Below are 20609 nucleotides of genomic sequence, written 5' to 3'. Positions count from 1 at the left end.
ACCCGTCTTTACTGGAGATCATCACTTGTCCAGAGTCATGTTTGGAAAGCGTCATGCTGTGCCTTTAAACCACAATAATGGATATTACAAGAGCCGTCATCATCGGAATAAAGGTTTAGGTTGTAATTAAAATAAAAGTTGAGGCTCACTACCGGAACCTTCAAAATTACAAAGAGCCTTCTAGGTGGAGCTACCAGGACTTCCTAAATGTTCACATGCCACTTGTGTCCTGCTTTTGGCTCACAAAAACAGTGCTGTTCCAGTGCTCTGTCACTCTCCAATTGTGTGTACAGATGGCAGTTTATAAAGATACCAATCTAAAAGTAATGCAGTGCAGTAATGTGATAAATCATGCTTGAATAAAGGTCACAATGCTCAGTTTTTGTTGAAACTGTTTTAGAGGGCTGCTAATTACGCTGTGTGATCATTTCAGACAATATATTGCTAATAGTTGTGGCTCTGTTAAATTGTGTTACGCTGACAGGTGTTTAATGTGTGAGTGAATGGTTGTCTTTCACTATATATCCTCCCTATGTTAGAGCGGCGAACTGCCCAGGGTGTACCCCACCTCTTGCCCAATGACAGCCAGTGCAGGCTCCAGCACCCTTGTGATCCTTAAGAGGACAAGCAGTTAGGATAATGAATAGCTGGATGACAGGTGTTTCTATCATTTTCATATCAACAAACACCTCTCTGCATGACGCATTACAGTACAATAACAGCAAAGTAAAGGACTGCTCAGTAATTCGTCTGCACTGTGTGTGTTGACAGCACCTCACTCTGATAGCAGGCTAACTAGTGTTAGCTCTCCTGCATGTTTAATCTACACATTGTTCGAATAGTTTCCACTGCTTCATCTCACCTTTACCTCTTCAACAAAATCAAGCCACTTTTGTAAATATCATTGTGGATACTGCTTAACGAGGCGTCTTAATCTTAAAAAAGAAACGCTGTCCAATCCAATTTTGTCTTTTTGGGTGGGGTATCTGGAGTACCCTGATTAAGCTTTTGTCATAAAGAACGAACAAACAAGAAAACAACTGACATCTGGAGAGATGACAATAAAATATTTGGCTGGCTACAATATTGTATAATAATGTGTGTTGATGTGCCTGTTAATGAGTTTCAGTCACAATGGGGCTTACCTGTATCTGTTTAAGCACTTTGGGTATTGGTTTACAGTTGAGCTTCTGACAGGCCTGTTTGTAGGAAGAGAGGATCTCCTCCACCGTCACATTCTGAGCTGCAGAGCACAGACAATAAAAAAGGTTAGGATTTTTTTTGCTTTTTCTCTTTGATACATACATGCAGGTACACACACACATCACGGTCAGTGAAACAATTATGTCATATAAGTATGTTCTGATCATTTTTACATGTCATATTTGTATTCTTTATTAATACACCTGCCAGGAGAAAACCTGCAAGCATTAAACCAAGTAATTAATGTAACTACATGTGACAGTTAAGGTGAAATTTTGTTGTCCTTTAATGTTTACTATAATATTTAGCATAATAAGTCAGGATAGGATTTAGCTAGCTTTTCTTCGTTTCCAACAAAGTTGAAGTTACAATGTGGAGGTATCTACAGTTGAAATATGACCCTATAATACATGCAAACTGCTTTTATTCCAAAGCAGCTGTGCACATACTGCGTGCTGGCGTATGCTGTCTTATCATTATATCAACAGATGCATGTTTATTTTGTGCTTTCAAAGCTGTAGCACAAGTGACACTAGTGCAACAAAGTGCAAGAGTGATTCTGGCAGCCACCATTCACTGGTCAGACATTTACATAAGCTGTAGGGCTCCTGGCAGGCTGCCATGTGTACAGGGCAGCTGGACTTAAAGAAAGCATTTAGAGTGAAACAGGAAAGAACAGTAAACGGCAGAGCTCTTCTTGCCAACTCTTGCTCACTGGCCAGCCATTTGGTTTACGTGACTGGTTACTGCAAGGATGATTAAGCAGAAATGAGAGGGGGCTGTAGTGGACCAAAAGACTAGGGTGGGAGATAGGTATGGAGAATTTCCAGATGTCAATAAAAATCAAGACCCAGACTACCAAGTTAGTCAAGTCCCAGTAGAAATGTACCCAGAGCACTTGGCTAAATTAAGGTCAAAGCAGCTTTGCAGACTGATGTGCATTTTCTCAAGTAGCTGAGACGTTAACCCTACCATTCACAAGGCAAACAAATCAAGCATGTGAAATGGATTGGACTTTGTAGGGCTAGATCTGCACTGATGCCAAACCTGCATATCAGCCAATGACACCCCAACATCATTTTTGTAAATTATGACATAGTTAAGTCTAGGGTTCAGACTTTTATGTCCTGCTTCTGTGTCTGACTTGGGCAGCCCTCTCCTAACAGATAGGATCAGAAATTATAACCCTTTAAGGGCTCCCCTACTCTAGCTAGCAAAAAGAAGGTATTGTTCTTTTGTGTGTGGCTCAGGCACTGCTGCCACCCCAGACTGTTGTAGGGGCTAACACCAGTCAGGTGACTGGGCAACATTCAAACCCACTGCTCTAGCTGAGAAACCGTGCTAAGAGATGAAGTGAGGCACTCAACTAGAGTAGGAGAGAGACAAATAATGACAGAAAGAAAAAAAAAACCCACACAAATTATTCAGAATTAAGTCAGAGTATGTAGTGTATCCTGCTACGCAACATAAGCCCAACCTGTGAATCTATAGCACTACTGACATATATGGATTTAAAAAGCAGTTTTTTGTTTTGTTTTTTTTTAAAATACCGCCAACTACTTTGTATCACTATGTGTGAATGCACCACAACAGTGCAGTAATAACTAATGGGGGCGGGTGTATGTGAGTATCTGACTTTGTGCTGCAGTCAGCATTTTGATTTCTCTTGCCAAGGTGAGAATTTATCCACTTGACTTTGATGTCGACTCTATGTCCAGTCCTCTATGTCAGTTGGATCATTAACCATTACTAAAATGTGAACATAATTAAACCTTTGTCTAATTAATCAGTTTCAGTATTGCAGTGGAACATGATGTACTGCAAGGACTCAAATGCCTCTTCTGAAATAGTTAAGTGATAACCTTCTGAAAGTGCTGACGTATAGGACTGCCTTATTCACTGTGTCAATGAACCCCACCCAAGTCAGACTACGGCTGAAAATTACAACCATTTCTGTGGTAAGTGTAAAGTAACGGTCTTTGTAGGAAGCCAGATGAAGGAACAAATTAGTTCCACATGAGAGGGGAGAACCACCACAGCATGTTTGACTTGTTGTCAGAGAGACAACATCTACCAGAACGGAAACCAGTCTCGTCTTTAATCTTACAGCAGTGTCTGGTACACTCTATGGACATGGACAGGCACATTTTTTAACAAATTTTAATTCCAGTCGCTGGGGAAAAACATAAACAAGCCTCACATAGTTAGCTAGAAGGGCCATGACACACTAAGACAGAGAAACATATGTGACAAAAGCACACAACACAGTTAAGAGAATATACAGCCTCTCATTTTTCATCTTCATCTCTTATGTGCATTCAAATACAACAATATTTTCACAACATAGTCATCTGGAAAGAAGAAGATGAAACCACCAGTGGTAGGCGGGAGTAGTGTGTCAACAGTAAGCAAATGCTGATTTGTTTACGGTTCGAATTTGCAGTCCAAAGTCTTGTTTTGCCTTAATGAATGGTGAATAAAGACTACTGCCACCTGCTGATATGGAGAGTTGTTTCCTCTTTCATGCAGTTGCTGTTTAGCTGTAGTCTTTCTCGTGCAAAAAGGGGTGAAATGAGACAACACAACAGTCATTTCTGGGATATTGTTTGGCCATAAATTGCCACACACTCCCATTAATCAACTTTTTACATCAATACAGCTACCTCTCAGAGGTTCTTTCAATAAAATGAAAAAGCCAAATTTCACTCACTGTGTGGTTGAAAGCCATGTTATTTGGGTACTTTCTGACTCATTAATTATCACTTCCAGTGATAACATAAACAGGCAGGGGACATGTAATTCTGATGTAAATGGACATATTTAATTATATTTAACCTGCTTAGCCATTATCTCTCTGGTTGGGGTCTATTTTTGGCAATTTCTTTTTGAGCAGCAGTTCTCATCCCTGTCCATGTTACCTCCATGAAATGCTTCTTTTGTCACTGCCGATCTTCAGTGAAAGGCTCAAGTCCATTCTACCTCATCCTCAGTTCTACCTTCCACAGTACAGGAGGCCCGATCAGTATGAACAACTAGTGTTGATATGTGCTTATATCAAATTATATCAAATGTTGTCACTCTAATTACTACTGTATAATGTAGCCAGCAACCACATGAAGCACATCACTGCTGTTAAAAACAGAAGAGAACCCAAGTTTGTACGAAGACACCCTCTCATTACTTTAAAGTCTTTACTTCAGTCACACTAATCTTCCAACCAAAACTACATATTCCTACTAGGTTATGCAGGACTGAGGGTTTGTGAGTTTGTGCATATACACATTTCACCTTAAGACTAAAATGTAAACTTATATTTCAATCTTATGATATATTTAAGTGACACAGATTCAAGCTACTTTTACAAAAAGACAGAAAAAAGTATACCCATGTAATTTGACTTCAACGCATTAAATTATGGATTTGACTGTAATATGTTTCACTTCACCTGATGTCATGTTTTCACCTGCGGCCCCACCCATGGTCAGACACAGACAGACAGCAGAGACATTTAGAAGATGAGAAGATGCATATACCATACACAGAAAAGCCATCTTTCAGATGCGCTTATCTCACTAAGTGGTTTCACACAATTTATATCTGTGTGTTTTCTGTCTTTTTTCAAAAATATGGGTAGGTCTGTGGACTGAACCTAAATGCCTTTCTTCCCAGTATGCAAGAGTGCTGTGGCTGTAAATTCACACAGTAGCGTGTGCGTTCCAGTGAACACTGTGTCCTTGGTAAAGTGTTATTGTGCAGTCACTGAGGAGCAAGAGTGTGTGTAAACATTTCCTGAGGGTAGGTGGGGTTTGGAGGTGGGGTGGGAGGTGTGGTGGGTCCCATACTTAGCTCACTAATTAGAGAAAGACTGGGGGTGAGCATAATGGAAACTGAATACAACACGAACATGGGTCTATTTGTTTTCATGATGCATTACTACTGCACTACACTAATAAAAAGCACAGAAGCTGAGGCTGAACACCTTAGCAAAACAATGAAAATGTGACATAGGGTAAAAGGGACAAAAGGAAAAATACATCAGCTACAGAGACCTACTCAGTAGTCAAATGCTCTGTGTTATTTAGAAGTCAGATGTGAGCCTCAGCTCTGCAGGGTCATTAAACTGAGCTACAGCTGTTGCCTGCTTTTCTGCTTGCTCTGTCTCTGTTTTATTGCACTCCCTCTGGTGCTGCTGGTACATGTATGGAGGGAGTGGCGATGAGAAGTTATGCTGAAGAAGGAGCAAGGGAAGGCAAACAACATCTTTCAGAACCAGGTTATAAGCAAGTAAAGAGCTGATGTAAAGATTACAGAGACTTAAAATCACTAAATCCAGACTTTCCTCTGAGACATCTGTAGGGCTTTTTGACAGCAGAATCTTAACATAATCTGGAGTTTCTCATAACCGGAACATGTAGGATAAGATGGTGAGCTCTGGTTTGCTTTTCCACTATGTTTTGTCTTCTTTTGTGTTGGTAGCGGTTTACACCCACGTAAGTGTTTTGACACTGAGCTTGTTATGCTAATGCTTGAAAAGAGAGCCCTCATCTTTCACCAGTCACAGGTAACAGCCTCCAAAGAACCTACACCCTCCTTGTGCAAGTTCTTGGAACATGACTTAGTACTATTGCCTGCGGGTGATGAAATTTAGCTGCCAGATCTTTACAATCTTCACACCAAATGAAGGGTAGTGGAAACAAAAGCAGACGTAGGACCAACAGGGATAACTTCAGTTAGAGATCACCAAGTTCCTGCAACTGAAAAACTCTTGTTACCCAGATCACTGATTAGAACACTTTGAACCAATCCAGTATGTTCTAACTACAGTCTTACAGCCCGATCCAGCAATTTTCAAAAAGGCACTGAAACTCTGAACTTCTCTAGATATTACCTGGAGGAGCTATATGTGAGAATGCAAATGTCAAGAGTAAGTTGTCTGGATATTGAAATCCCCATCAATCAATATCAATGAAAGTTTGTATTAATCAATAAATATTTGGTTACCTGGTGCCGTCCTTAATTTGCCCTGATCATCCTTGATGTAGACAAAACCTTCTTTTCATGTTGCTGACGAAACATGTTGGAAAACGGAGCAGATTTAAAACTCTCTAGACTGAGGTTTCAGATAGAGAAAAGAGAGTAAAGGTACTTGCTCAACTCTGATCTGATTCACTGAAACTCTTTTATGGTCTGAATAAGCATATCATGCTCTTTCTTCTTCTTATTGCTGTTGGCCACCATCCACTGCGCAGCAACACACACTAAATCACTTCTTGTTGCCATCTCTAAACTTGTGACTAAAATAAAATAACACAGGACACATTATTACAGCAGCATCTCGTTTGCTGACTCAGATTAACAGATGTAAATGAAGAACATGGTTAAAAATTAGCTTTTCACTACTATTCTACTAGCTAGATTGGCATCCAGCTACTAATACTGTTATAAAAATTATTACAAAAATCTTATAAATTTCTTATAAATTAATTTAATGACCAAATGTAACAGAAAAGTCTAATATAGCTGTCTTCAACAAACCACATCTGTCTGAACTCTTCCCTAACAAGTTCTGGCCGTGTTGCATCAGTGCTGCAGTACGCAGCCAGTTGGATTGGTATCTTGGGGCAAGGAAAAACTGCAGGCAACAAGGGAGGTGTACCTGCCATAAATTATAAGTCAATTACTTAAGTTGAACAACTGGCAGAGCTGCAACAAGTACAGGCACATATCCTGACTGGAGAGAGCTGTACTTACATTGTGTTAAGGCTCTATAAAGATGTTTTTTTTAAGGTTAGCCCTTGAATGTAAGCAGATATTCAATCAGCTGAACCTGGTACTTCACTAACACACCTTAACTGTCTCTGAGTTATAAAGGTGAGGTCAAAACTGACATCATTTTACTTCTACAGCAAGCATATTTCAACACAGTAACTTCCCACAACACACCTGAGGTTTCAATTAGTATTAGAAGGTGAAGCAAAAGCTGTACTTATTAATGTCATTGTATTAATTAATTTCACCACCAAACTGCTCTGCATCATAGCCTGTATTTGGTATCATACCTTAGCCTGACTTGTTAAAACTTGTACTTGCAACAGATCACTTTGGCCTTTTTAGGGCTTCCACATTTATTTCAAGAAAATGTGGCCACCACCATTCAGTATAATGCATTTCAATACAGCATTCATTTTCATTTCCTAAACGGCTTAACCAGTTTCAGATTCCTGTTTCAGAGGCATGGAACCTATCCAAGCACGCACTGAGTAATGGGCTGGGTTTCCTTTGGACAGGTCGCCAGTCTTTGGATGTGCCAGTATAGCCCTGTAATTCTATTTTATGCCTTCATGTCATCATGTAGAATTCCCTCTGGGTGCTAGTAGTGATGCATATATTTTATATATAACGCTATATTTTACTTCAGCAGGTCGTTGTGACATAACTAACTTATTAACTTATAACTTACCACCAAGCAAGAAAACAGGGAAACCCCAGCAACAGCAAGAAATTCAAACAAGAATCAACAAATGTAAAACAGAAAATAAGTCATCATCTTAATTAAATGCTGCCAGATTCTCATAACAAAATTAACATCGTGTCATTTACTTTGACTTTTAATTTGATTTTCAATTCATGGTGTTCAACAAGCCTCTTAAGTATGCGAAAGCTAAAAATATTAGACTTTTTTTTCTTCTTATTAGCTGCACAACATCATAACATAATTGCAGTCAAAGCCTCTACCACCGCCCACAGAAGGTCAGAACTGATCGACCCACAAAGTACCCACAGTGTGAACGTGGGCTGTAGTGTCAGACTCAGTTTATGGTAATCTTACTGGGACACATGGACTGGTGTGTGCATGTTCACCTTCAACATCACAGGATTTTATTTGAGATATTGAACAGGAATGTTCTTGTTCCATTTGTACGGTAATGTGAGATGCTATTTGTAACCACACCAGAGAAAATAAACTTGCATGTATAGGATGGACAAAATATGCAGTATTTCCATGTAGTAAGTAGGACTATGAGAAATATGTGAGAACCACTATTTTTGCGTTCAAAAGGTCAGTTCAAAAACACTTGGTGTTCAAGCCAAACCTTCAAGGGGCAGTACACACAAAATCCTTATCTTCTAACATAAAAAAAAAAAAAAAAAAAAAAAACAGCTACTACCTCACCTATCTAAAACCTGTTGTCATATGCAGAATATATGATATACTAAATAAATGCAGACAACCATCATCTTAGCACAAAAGAATCAAATGCTAGTTCTTGTTTCACATTCACACAAACATGGTCATTTCAAAGAGATAAGACCTTGTAGGAAGCTATTCCAGTGAAGTCTGACTCAACCTCTGCACAAGTCTGTTTATCCTCTTGAGCCTCGTCATCTCTGTACCTTTAGCATCCCACACTCTGATTCTTTGTCTTGCTGACAGGAAACAAAGTGTAAATGGTCCACAGGTGCTATGCTTTTGCCCCTCACTTGAACAAAAAGGAAGAAACAAGACAAATGTTTGCATGTCTGCAGAGGAAGACGTGACTTTAATTGCAGAGAGGCAAAAAGAGAGTTCACTTAAAATGTTCAGTTGTCTTGAATTTCTTCTCTTTGACTGGTGTGGACATTACTGGTCACACAAGTTAACAGTGATATTCTGCCAGTCAAAACTTGGCAGCTGGGAACGTGCTATAGTCACTGTATCATGTCCCGTCTAACAGACAATCAGCTGGCCTGCCACCTGCTCACATTTGCAGCTGCATGAACAGCTGGGATTTCAGTAAGATTTTGTTATGTAACAGACTAAGAGAAAAGACTGTTGTGGGAAAAGTGCCATTAGAGAGACGTCAGGTTGTTGACCAACATACAAAGTACTGACCTAGCCTGTACTCTGATAATCTGTCACCAAATGTTATGTAGCAGCTAATAGCACCCTTCAACAACTGACAACTGTTCTGTTGAATTAGCCGGCACAGGAAATCAAAGTCTCATCAAAGTATGATGTCTCTGGACAGAGATAGTTACTCTGAATTGATCAACTGAATACAATTTACCCAGCAAAAATATCTGTAATGAAAGGTAATGACTACAAAACCAGTGTTGACAGGTTAAATGCTTCAAGAGGAAACTATTCCCAGACAGTTCAAAAACGTTACTCCAACAGAGAAAATCAGATACAAAGCACTTGGCAACACACAGAGGCATCAAAAATCAAACAGCAGTGCCTAGAGTTTAATCCACTCTAGTTCAGGTATGCAGCCAACATCACGGCTATCTGACTGAAGTTATTAAAGTTTGAGGTGGTTTGCATTGTCAGTCAGTTAGTTATTATACCTACTGCATATTGAAATATCTGTCCACATAAAATTTTAAAATACACTTATTGGCCTTTTCAAAAAGGTTTCATAAATCCAAGATTTGTGAATATTTAATGTTGGAACAATGTCCTTCAAATACATTTACACTAAGCTGTCCAGACTGTTTATCTCAGCTTTTGACTTTCCATACCACACTAAGCTTGTGTTTTATGGCCCATTTTCAATGTGTTCTCCAGAGTGGATGCAATACAGGCGGCCTGTTGTAATGTGGACAACAAAAACAGAATTTGAAGAAAACTATTACAGATGTCTGCCTAGAGTTGGCTGTCTATGCAGAAAACTTACTCTAAAACATTCTGAGCAATCATTAAAATAATACAGTACAGTTCTAGGATAGTGTCATTATTAAACTGTATCCGTTTTATTTTATTAGATGTTTTCACGAATAGAAAAATAGTGATTTGATTTTGTAGCTGTCAGTAAGTAGTAGCATGTAAGAGTCACTTTTAAATAATTTTAAGCTTATTTATGTGGCTTGGTCAGATGACATCATGTGGTTTTGGTCTGATGACATCACAGTTAAGATATAAATGTAAGGATTTTATCACCACAGCACAGCAGCTTTGAAATAACTGCAACATAAAATGTGGTCTCTATTCTACAATTAAGTAACACTTTCAAACCACTTCAGTTTTCTGAGAACAGAAACAAACATATGTAAATAAGAACAACTCCATTGTGGATGCTGCATTTGAACAGAGTACAGAGAGCAGGAGGAGACTCAACAGAGGTGTTATGAGCTGGCATTTGGCAAAGCAACTAAATGGGACAGTGGCAGTAAAGACGACAACTTTCTACTGTTAACATTTGCTGTAATCGTGCATGTTAAACCTTGGTATAGCCATGTATCACTTCTGTAGTCGTTAAAACATTGCCCAAATGAGCACCAATTTCAAATTTAAGCTAGTTTACTATGAACATAACCTGAATCAGAATATAAAAATTCCTTTGGTTCCCGGGTGACAAAGATTTTACACAATGCCAGAGATGTATAAAACGTGCCAAGATTTGGGCAAACGTCCAGAGAAGGGTGCAAGCAGTGGAGTGGAACACAGAGACGGTGCCAGCTCCTACTTAACAACCAAGTGCTAGAGTTCAAAATATGTCCCCTCTTTCAGTCTCCAGTGCGGTGCTGTGCCATTCCACACAGCTGTGCTAAGGATGGTGAAAGTAGCGTCATCCACACATGACAGCTGGCTGCCTGGCCTTTCAGAGTTTAGACAGAACGATGGGGTCTAAGGCACTGCTGCTGTGCTTCTGCCAGTCAGAATGATAAGATGGAGACAGTAGGATTTTAACTGGGAGCTGGCTTCTGCTTCAACAAATGAACCCAAGGGTTTAAAAGACCACTTAAACCTTTTTACATAATATACAGTAAATCACCCAGTACCATCATTAATCTGCACAGGAGATCAAAAGTAAACAAAGTAAATTTGATGGCTTCTAATGGTGAGGCTCAGGAAACAGCACAGCTTTGCACGAGTGTGATTATGCAAAAAAAGAAGAAAAAAAACACTCTGGAATCAATTCAAGTGCAGATCAATAATTAACAAACATCACTGAGGGTAGAGGGAGGCAGAATCTGAAGGAAATAAAAACCCACACACCTGCAATAACTTAGTCCACATAACTGCACTTATAGAACATACACCTTAAATAATTTAGGTTTGTTTGCATATTATTGTAGACTTAGCAATACATATTTACAGTAAATAACACCACAGCACCTCTATGTTCATTCTTTTAGCCGTGTAAGACATCAACCGTAGCCTCTCTCTTGGTATGATGAACTATGATGGTTAAAAACAAAAAACAGAGCAGCCATTTTAAATCATCTCCCACGTGAAACCAACCGCTCTCTCTCTGCATCTGAGCAAGAGAGAGAGCGACAAAGCTGCCAAACCAGATGGAGAGTGACATTATGAGCTAAACAACAGTTGTATGCTCTATTTTTATATGAGGGGGCAGTTTGTGCAGTGTGTCGAGAGTGTAGTTAATATTTGTCACTGGCCTCCTCAGGAACAGGTAGGGAAGGGGAAAAGCAAGGAATTCCTGCTTGATGAGGACAGAGTGTCTTGTGCAGACATGGGGACAGATGAGAAATTATTATTGGACAGTTAGACTAGGCTAACTTTGCTGGTAAAAAAAACAAACAAAAAACAAACTATGGTTAAGATTTCATTGCAAATAGAAACAAGGAGAAAACAAACTAGAGCTAGCCCAGAGGACTGAAATGATCACAAAGTATTAGCACCGAACTATTAGCATCTACAGCATGTGTTATTTTCTGCAGGAAAAAAATATTGTGACACAAAAAATGCCCATTTAAAACTTATAACCATTATATACATTATCTAACAGAAAGTCTATTGTTTAAAATACTTTCCAAAACTGCAGTAGAAAGGTATCTGTGATGTCTGATCACAAACTGGTGCCCAGTCTGGTGAAAGAGCAAAAAGACATGCCAGTCAAGTTCTACTAGTTTTGAATTCCAAGTTGGGATCTTGAACTGAAAAAGTAAGTTTATTAGCTAAGTGATTAGCTAATAGCTAATAGCGGGAATAGTGAAGATCAGATATTACACATAAAACACTAATGAGAGATCCTAAAAACTATTTTTACTTTCAACACAGTTAACTTACTTAAGTTCCCTGTTTTCTATTTTTGTGTATTCTTTGCTTTACTGTATAATTTTCAACAGTGTGCTAATGACTGTGTGATATTCAGCTATATTTTTCCTCTAGGATAACCAGGAATCTTTGTACACCCAAATGTAATACACAGGTATAAAAACAATCAGCACTTATGGTTCATGTATCAAATATGTTATGTTTTGGAAATCTAGCACTGGTCTGCTGCTAACACAAACTAAACTCTAGGTTTTCAAAGCCTTTGTCCATTCTCTACACTGAAGGCTTTGGTTCTCAGTGGGTCCACAGTCACGACACATAACATTTCATGGGTCAGAGAGCCTCTAATACCTGGTGCCAAGTGGGCCTTGGGTCTGATGACACGAGACAGAGCTGCCTGTAGGCCAGAGTGTGTGGTTTCTTACAGGATAAAGTTGCAATACTATTATTCTGCATGAGTGCAATGAAAAACTACAGTATACTGCACAATTGTGAACAAAAAACAATCTGGTCTAATTAAATAAATCATTTAGCACATGCTTTCAGTATGATCCTTGCAAAAACATGTTTTGCTGATGTAATGTCAAGCTGCACCTAGACTAATTTGGCAACCGGTAACAAGGATTAGGGAAGGAGTGGAAGGCACAACATGTTAGGAAGTTCAGGAATCTCAGTTTATTCATTCAAAAATTGGATCGGCTGCTTGTTGGGGGTCAATATGACACCCCAGGTGACCTGTGTTCAGAATCTCATATTTCACAACAATAATTACACCAGATATGTTGCTTTGCTACCATCTTATTCTAACAAATCTAACATATTTTAACCTCTGCTCTGACAACAGTAACTCACACTGTGCATGCATAAAGCTCCAGGCTCTGTGAGCTCAGGCTTCACTGTTTTGTTTCTGGCCGATTACATAAGACAGGTACCCAGACTACCTGAGATTAGATCTGAAAATAAAAGAGTCTGAATGGGTCATGGATCTTTTGTCAGACAATGTCCGCAGCAGGAGGAGCCCTGAGGTGGAGGTTCGGATACATTTCACACTGATAGACTGATCGTTGACCATCGCAATCATTGTGATGAAAGACAAATACAGCACACAAAAATCTACCTATAGCATTATTATCCTAATTTACATTTGTCACTGTTTAGATGGCCATGTCTCCTAGCTTTGTTTCAGAAACATCATATTTAGTAATTCCAAGTTCTGACTGGCTCAACCTGGGAAAATGTTAAACAACCCAAGACTTATTTGAATTTGAAAGTGAAATGAGAAAACAAAATTAGTTAATTTCTTCAGTACATAAAGATCATAACATATCATGAGTCTGATCTGATTGCAACCATGTCAGGACTGAAATCAGCTAATTCTACTAAGAGTCTGGGTTTCAACTTGGTGCATTTGTCCAACCAACTAAAAAAGGCTATTGAGAAGTTTAACCAACTGTTATCGTCACATGCATTAAAGATAGAAGTCTCTGGCATGTTATTAACTTCATATGTCTCTCTCTATCAAGTACACAATCAGATGGACCTTTGAAACTTAAATGAAAAAAAATAAAAAGGGATAAATGGACCACATCGCCAGCCATTGAGATATAGTCTTGACTAACTGGGTTGGACTTTGCCCCCATGGAGTGTGCCTAGAGCTATTTCATGTCCAGTTTACTATGAGACTGGCTGCTTGGCATGCGCACTGCAATGGCACTGCAAAGTGATACACAAACAGACTAACAAAACTTGGTAGTAGCAAGCAATAAAGGGGATGGATGGTATAAACGCGAACTATTAGGTACATGTAGCTAAATGTGTGCAATAACTGAGGGTTTTTCTGAGCAGCTGTCTGACCTATTGCACAGTTGTTTAGCAATCAATTTACAGTGGCAAGCACTAATTTGTCATTTGTGTTCTTCTAATAACACAAGTTGGCCCAAATCATGATGTTTCTTCCACCAAAGTTTATAGTGTGGATGATGTCTTCTTGATGATATGCTGTGGCCTTTTTAAAAACAAATTTAGTGCTCTTTCCAAATGGTGTCCTTCCATAGACTCATGAAGACAGATGTTCCAATGATGCCCTCAAATCTTTGGCCGTCATTTAGGGTCAGTGACAGGCAAAAATTATACAATGTAGTTCTAGTCCACACCTACAAACTAATTTTTCTAACTTATGTTAACACATGCACATTTTATTTGTTAATACTCTTGACCTAGCTGAAGATCAGATCACATTTTATGACAAATTAATGCAAAAAACTAAGAAATTCCAAAAGGGTCACAGGTTTTTCTTGCTACTGTATATTCCACTGAGAGTCACACAGTGTTACTCATGTACATGTACATTAACCTTGCTCTCTTTGTGCCTTTTTTTCCTACTCCCCCTCCCCCACCTGGACATCTCTCATCACTGATCTTTGCCTTGACCTGGCCTACATTTTTGGCTTTATTCAGAAAAAAAGGACTCCCCCTGGCTTAACCTCAAAGTCATACAAGTCACAAAGACACAGACGGGAAAGCTGGCACAATACTTAAAATTAACACAGCTTTGGCATCTGCTTAGAGTGCAGTTACCGTCAAAGTGCTGTGACCAAATTCCACTGTATCCCTAGGTCTATTTATTTAACGATCCACTGTCCACACCAGATGAAGGAGAGTGAGTCATGGTCAGATCTCACACAGACGCACACACAGACTAAAGCCTAAAGGAAGATAGTAAACATGAAGCAACAGTACTAACACTACTAGCAGATTAACTGGTTGGGGCAATGGTTGGGGCATTTCAATGACTATTACTTATCACTACTTACCATTACTACTTTGGTTAGAATAATGTAACCGAGGAAATAAATTGTTTTTGAAAACTGCCTTTTGTTCTACTGATTGATACTAAACTAGTATTATTTTTCTCATCAGGTTAGATTATAGTCATCGTAGTACTAAATGTATTGTGTCATTTGATCTGGGTTGGCATCTTCATCTGGTGCTCATTGAACAGTCTGGTCCAAAGTTTGGACTTGAAAGGGAAACCTCACCCTTTTGCCACTGTGTTACTGCGCTGCTACTGTAAATGTACCTCCTGAGTAACTAAAGTATTTGTTCATATTTTAAACATTGGACATTTACTGTAAAATAAGTACATATTATATTACTTACATGGATCATAAACTGTAAAAGATGAAAAGGTAACTTCTCATTTAATCACAACTTTAAAGATTTGGTTTCTTACGTCAGCACAGCACAGGCAGTGCCATATCCTGCAAGAGCTTCCTTAAGACATGTTTGACTGAACAAACAGGAACCTACTGTAGTGACATGGCACACCTCAAGGAGTGGTGGGATCCACTCACAATGCTGCATCCAGCACAGGCCCTGGACTATATTTAGATAGGTACTTCAGCTCTTAGGAAAAACCCCGACTAAGCTATTTATTTGACTATTTAAAGGAATAATCGAACTTTTGTTTGAAGAAGGGGAGAGGGCACAGGTGCTGCCTGAGAACTAAACAGACTGTAGTGTGATCTTTCAAGTGATGACGAGCTTTGAAGATAAACACAAAAGAAAATCCCTCGCAAAGACTGGCACAGTGACAGGCCTCTCACGTATCATGTCAACATCCATGCACCAACCCCATTTATACTGACTACACAGGCAATATGGACTATGACAGGGCACATTTTAAATCCAATCTGAACTGACTAAATGGCTTTACAAAATTGAAGCTTGAGAAAAGTCCAGTGGGAATAAATCCTGTAAAACCATGCAGGATTGACATGTTTATACATGTCAGGCACAATAAACAAGTACAATAAATAGAAAATCATTTACATATATAGACATGCAGAACAAACACACAGTATTACCATGTCTCCAGGGATCCTTAGGCTCCACTGCTCCAGACACAATATCCTCATCTGAAGGAAACGTCACCCTTTTGCCACTTGGCTTGTGCTTATCGTTTCCCTCCTCCACCAGTGGGTACAGACCAGTCTGGTCTGTAACAGTAGTCTCTGTGTTGCTCGTCTGGCTAGCATCTGACGGGCTTTCCGCTGTGCTGCCAGCTGGAACACCCTGAGACGTTGAGTCCAAGTCTAAATTATTGTCTGAGGATGATGTGATATTTGTAGATTCACCCTCCAACACCCCGCTCTCATCCAGACTCAGGTCTACACCTATGTCCATTTCTGCGCCATCATTCCCTTCACCCACAACAATCTTTGCAGGATCAGTTTCTTTAGCTTCCTTCATTTTCTGCACCCCAATATTATCCTTGAGCTGCTCATCATTAGAAAAGATCAAGTCACTGGGATTGGCTATTGCAGAGGTGTCTTGAGCACTGCTCCTTCTATTGCCATTGACCTCATCAATTTCCAGTGTATCTTTTGCCTGGTGGTTATCTTCCTCTGCTTGAAGGTTGTCAGTGAGTTGAGGCATCAGGTATGTTTCCGAGGCCTCTGCAGGAACAATGTTTTGTTTTTCTGAATTACTGTCAGTCATCAGTTCAGAGATCCTGCAGGTGATCTCTTCTGTGTTGTTTGTAGTGTTGTGATCATTGTCTACATTGCTTTTAGTCTTAACATTGCACAAATCTAGACACTGGTCTTCGATATTCATGTTGTCATCTCTAATGAAACTCAGTCTTCAACTGTGCCAGACAGCATAGATATTATGTTAAACAGTAACTGGGAACCAACTGATATAGATAAGTCTGTCTCTGGCCTTTTTCTCCCAACAAAACAAAGTTGTGCACCTATTCTTGTACTTAAATGACCAAATTACTCTCAAGTGAAATCAGGAAATTCGAAGCTGTATTAGGAGTGACTTAAATGATAGTTTTCACAAACCCCAAAACCACAATTGACTTTGATTCATCTTTTAAAATGAGCTCATTAAAGTGCGGTTTCACACAAATATTAATACAGGAAATGTGTGATACTTAAGTAAAATGGATAGGTTCAGTCATTATTTATCTGGTAAACTACACAGCTCTGCTGATCTGTCACCAAGGCAGGCGAGTCTCCACTTAATAATTTCTGCCAACCGCGTCCAATTGCTCCAAGACGAAAAGCTCCCCTGGTCGTCAGCACATTGCCAGCAGTGATTAAGAGGAGCAGGACAGTGAACTGTAATGAACAAGCCACTCAGGGTGCCTCCATTATGCTAGCAAAGCTTAGCGCCCGACACCAAACCAATTCATTTGCTGAATCTAAGCGAGCTAACGTGGGCTAGCTTGTTAAAGTTGTTGCCCGTCGATGACATCCAGGGCCGTGTTCAGTCGCACGCCTGTTTCTTGGCGTGAGCTCGTCTGCTTACCGCTGACAAAGTCCATTCTTATGTGTCAAGAAAAAATATTTCCCGGCTGTAGCTCTCGTCTCACCTTCTGTCGTGCTGCAACTCGACTCACATCACAACCACCGAGCAGCGGCAGCAACAAAAAAAAACAGGCGTCACACTCCGAGCAATGAGCATGTTTCGGTAGCTAACATTAGCGCTAGAGAACCGCGGAGGAGCGACACCCGCCAGCGAGAACGGTGCTAAATGTTACACGATTGTATAAAAGAGATTCCGACGGCTTCGGTCTCGCAGGTCTCCCTCTGTCAACGACAGGTCCCCTGAACCTGCTTTTGTCCAGCGTTACCAGTCGCTAGCTTGTTGAAGTCCAACAACTGTTTGTTGTTCACACGTCTTACGTCAGCACGTCGTTACCCAGGGGTACGTTCAGCACACGCAACGTTACAGAGTGTTATACAATTCAGCCAGAGAGCTGATGGTGTGGGTTATGATGAAAACACAACTATAAAATATAACTTAAATATTCAAATGGTTCCATTTTATACCCGCATTAAGTCCACATTTTGTGTTTGTTACCCCAACTAAAAACTCTGACCTAGTTACCTTGTGATGTTTTTATTGTAATCCTAATTTTTGCATTTGCTTTGTTGAATCATCTTTAACTAATTAAGTTCAATATAATGAAAGGGCACATTTAGCTCTATACTAATAGAGGTATAGGGATTTATTTTTTTTATACACTTCCAGCATATTTCTAACCAGTTATTGCTTGCTGGGATAATTGATCAAATGTTTTGCTTCTGGATAATTTACCACGAGTGTCAAATGGCATTGTCAGTTCTTTCCTGACTAGTAAGAATGTTGAACTTGCAGAAAGTCAAGAGACTCAGTTTAGACATGTACACAGCAACAGAACTTTAAGTCACAACATGGAGAACAGGGTTTGAGGGACATCGTTTTAATGGACACGTAAAACATACAAATGGTAACTCTATATTAATTATAAAGGGTAGCATTTCTTTGGTTAAAAGCTTAACACTTTAATATGATGGGCTAAAATGTCCAAGACTTTCCAGGCTATGGTCATTAAAACTCTTGAGACTGAACATCTTTAGCAGAACTATCATCCTTGGGTGCCTTGGTCTTCTTGGGAAGAAGGCTTGCCTGGATGTTTGGGATGACGCCACCCTCTGAGATAGTGACTCCTGCCAGTAGCTTATTAAGCTCCTCGTCATTTTTCACTGCCAATAAGATGTGTCGGGGAGCAATGCGGTGCTTTTTGTTGTCACGGCTGGCGTTCCCCGCTAGCTCCAGGATTTCAGCACAGAGGTACTCCAGGACAGCAGAGAGATACACTGCAGCGCCAGTGCCTACTCGCTCTGCATAGTTTCCTTTCCTGAGCAGCCTGTGGATGCGGCCCACTGGGAAGGTGATCCCAGCCCTGGAAGACCGGGACATTGCAGATTTTGGTTTGGGTACAGTTTTCTTCCCACGGCCAGACATCTTTATTCTGAGCAGAGAGAGAGAGAGAGGCTTTACAGTCAAGATATTGACCCAGAATTTCTTAATAAACATGTAGAATTTGGGGGTCATGAGGGTGAGTTGGTTTCTGACAACAAATCTAAACATTACATCCAACACACAGAGTGCACAAGTCAACACTGAAGTGATTTCTCTGCAGGTAGAAGAGCATCAAACTTTAAACCACTCACCACTGCGCTGCACACCAAGTCACACCAACAGCTGAGACAGAAGCAACACACCGAAACACAGACCACTGCTTTTATATGAGGGTGACAGTAATCTGTTGATTGACGACACCTGGCTGCTCTGGCGCATGGCGTCCTCTCTCGTCTCTTCAAGACTGTAGACTGTTTGAAATATGCAGGAGTCCATGTTTCCTCTCGTTTAAACATGCGTTTAAATAAATAAACGAACCCTTTCAGATTAATCTGATGTAGGTGTGTGTAGGTTTTACTGCTCTGCACGAGCAAACAGTTCACAGCATGGAGAAAGTCTAATTAACCAAACGCCAAACACCCCCGTGAGCTGAATAGACTGAAGGTGGAGAGGGAGAAATGAGAAACACTAGAGAACGCACAAGTGATCACGTGTGCGATTTTGACAGTGCAGCCTCCTGAGCTGTAGACTAACGTGGGTTAGTTTTTAATAATTTGCCAGACAGAACAGTTTAGAAAAAGTTTTGCTAAATATGCAGCTACAAACACAAAATAACATACTTTAGTAAAAAATGTTATACTTTTTTCCTCTACCACATTTATTTGACAGCCATAATAACTTTTCAGATTATGAATTTATGTATAAAAGCCCATGTAAACCACATGTAGAGTAGTAGCCCATGCAAATCCAGCTGTAACATCAAAATGATCTCACAATTTAATGAAAGAATATTAAATAATTTTAATAACACTGAGTATTGTGAATTTTGATTTTGGGTGTTTTCAGTATTCTTTCTATGTTTTACATATGAAGAGAACATGAGCCAATGAGCCCATGTAAAAGACCCCCAGCGCTTCACAGAGGGGGTCTTTCTGGTGGTAATGTTGTTTCTCTTTGACTCTGACGTCTCTACGTGTCTTTGGTAGATGGTGGTCATTTTGAGTCACTTTAGTAATTATGTTGTTTTTTTGTCTCTTTTCTACTTGCTTTAGGTTTATTTATAGTTGTTCGATTCTATAATATGTGTCATAGTAAGTCACAGTAGACGCTAAACACGCCTTTTACGTATTGACTCTTGCCTTTTACACAGTATTCATTTGGGAATGGGATTTCTCTTTTTTGTCAACAGGAGATGGCAGAATGCAAAAGCATCAGCAGCAGGTGGCAGCACAGACCTCAGATTTAAACTGCAGCCTGTGGCAGTCTGTGTGTGTTTTTTACTTGAATAAGATTCTGTTGATGATAACGTACTTATAAAACCACACATAATGGTGTTATGATCCTTCACTTTATGATTAGGTGCTTGACTGCGTCTGTCTCCCAGAGTGCCTGATGTGCTTACTAACTGAGTGCTTGGGGGAGTGATGACTCATCTCCCACCAGTGTGCACAACATGGCATCAAGTATTTCACGCTAGCACACTCAGAAA

The 20609-nt window shown here is 39.8% G+C and overlaps 2 protein-coding genes across 2 annotated transcripts in view; both read right to left on the bottom strand.

Annotated features, from left to right (window-relative positions):
• ppp1r37 (protein phosphatase 1, regulatory subunit 37) overlaps positions 1 to 17892 on the bottom strand; it is a 33178-nt gene extending 15286 nt beyond the window's left edge. The window contains exons 1-2 of the mRNA XM_026368219.1: positions 16072 to 17892; positions 1146 to 1243 (exon numbers count right to left, since the gene is read on the bottom strand). Of these exons, the coding sequence (XP_026224004.1) occupies positions 1146 to 1243; positions 16072 to 16822 (849 nt within the window). The 5' untranslated portion in view covers positions 16823 to 17892. The remainder of the gene's footprint in view (positions 1 to 1145; positions 1244 to 16071) is intronic.
• Positions 17893 to 18442: 550 nt separating this feature from the next.
• On the bottom strand, positions 18443 to 19335 carry LOC113172862 (histone H2A, sperm-like). Its single transcript, XM_026375898.1, has 2 exons — positions 19213 to 19335; positions 18443 to 19010 (listed from the first exon to the last, which is right to left on the bottom strand). The coding sequence occupies exon 2, from the start codon at positions 19001 to 19003 to the stop codon at positions 18587 to 18589; it is 417 nt and encodes a 138-aa protein (XP_026231683.1). The 5' UTR covers positions 19004 to 19010; positions 19213 to 19335; the 3' UTR covers positions 18443 to 18586.
• Between the last annotated feature and the right edge of the window lie 1274 nt (positions 19336 to 20609).

This window comes from Anabas testudineus, chromosome 13, assembly GCF_900324465.2.
Source record: "Anabas testudineus chromosome 13, fAnaTes1.2, whole genome shotgun sequence".
NCBI classification, from domain to species: domain Eukaryota; kingdom Metazoa; phylum Chordata; class Actinopteri; order Anabantiformes; family Anabantidae; genus Anabas; species Anabas testudineus.
Note: the sequence above shows the minus strand (reverse complement) of the source record. Positions and strands in the feature narration are given on the sequence as shown.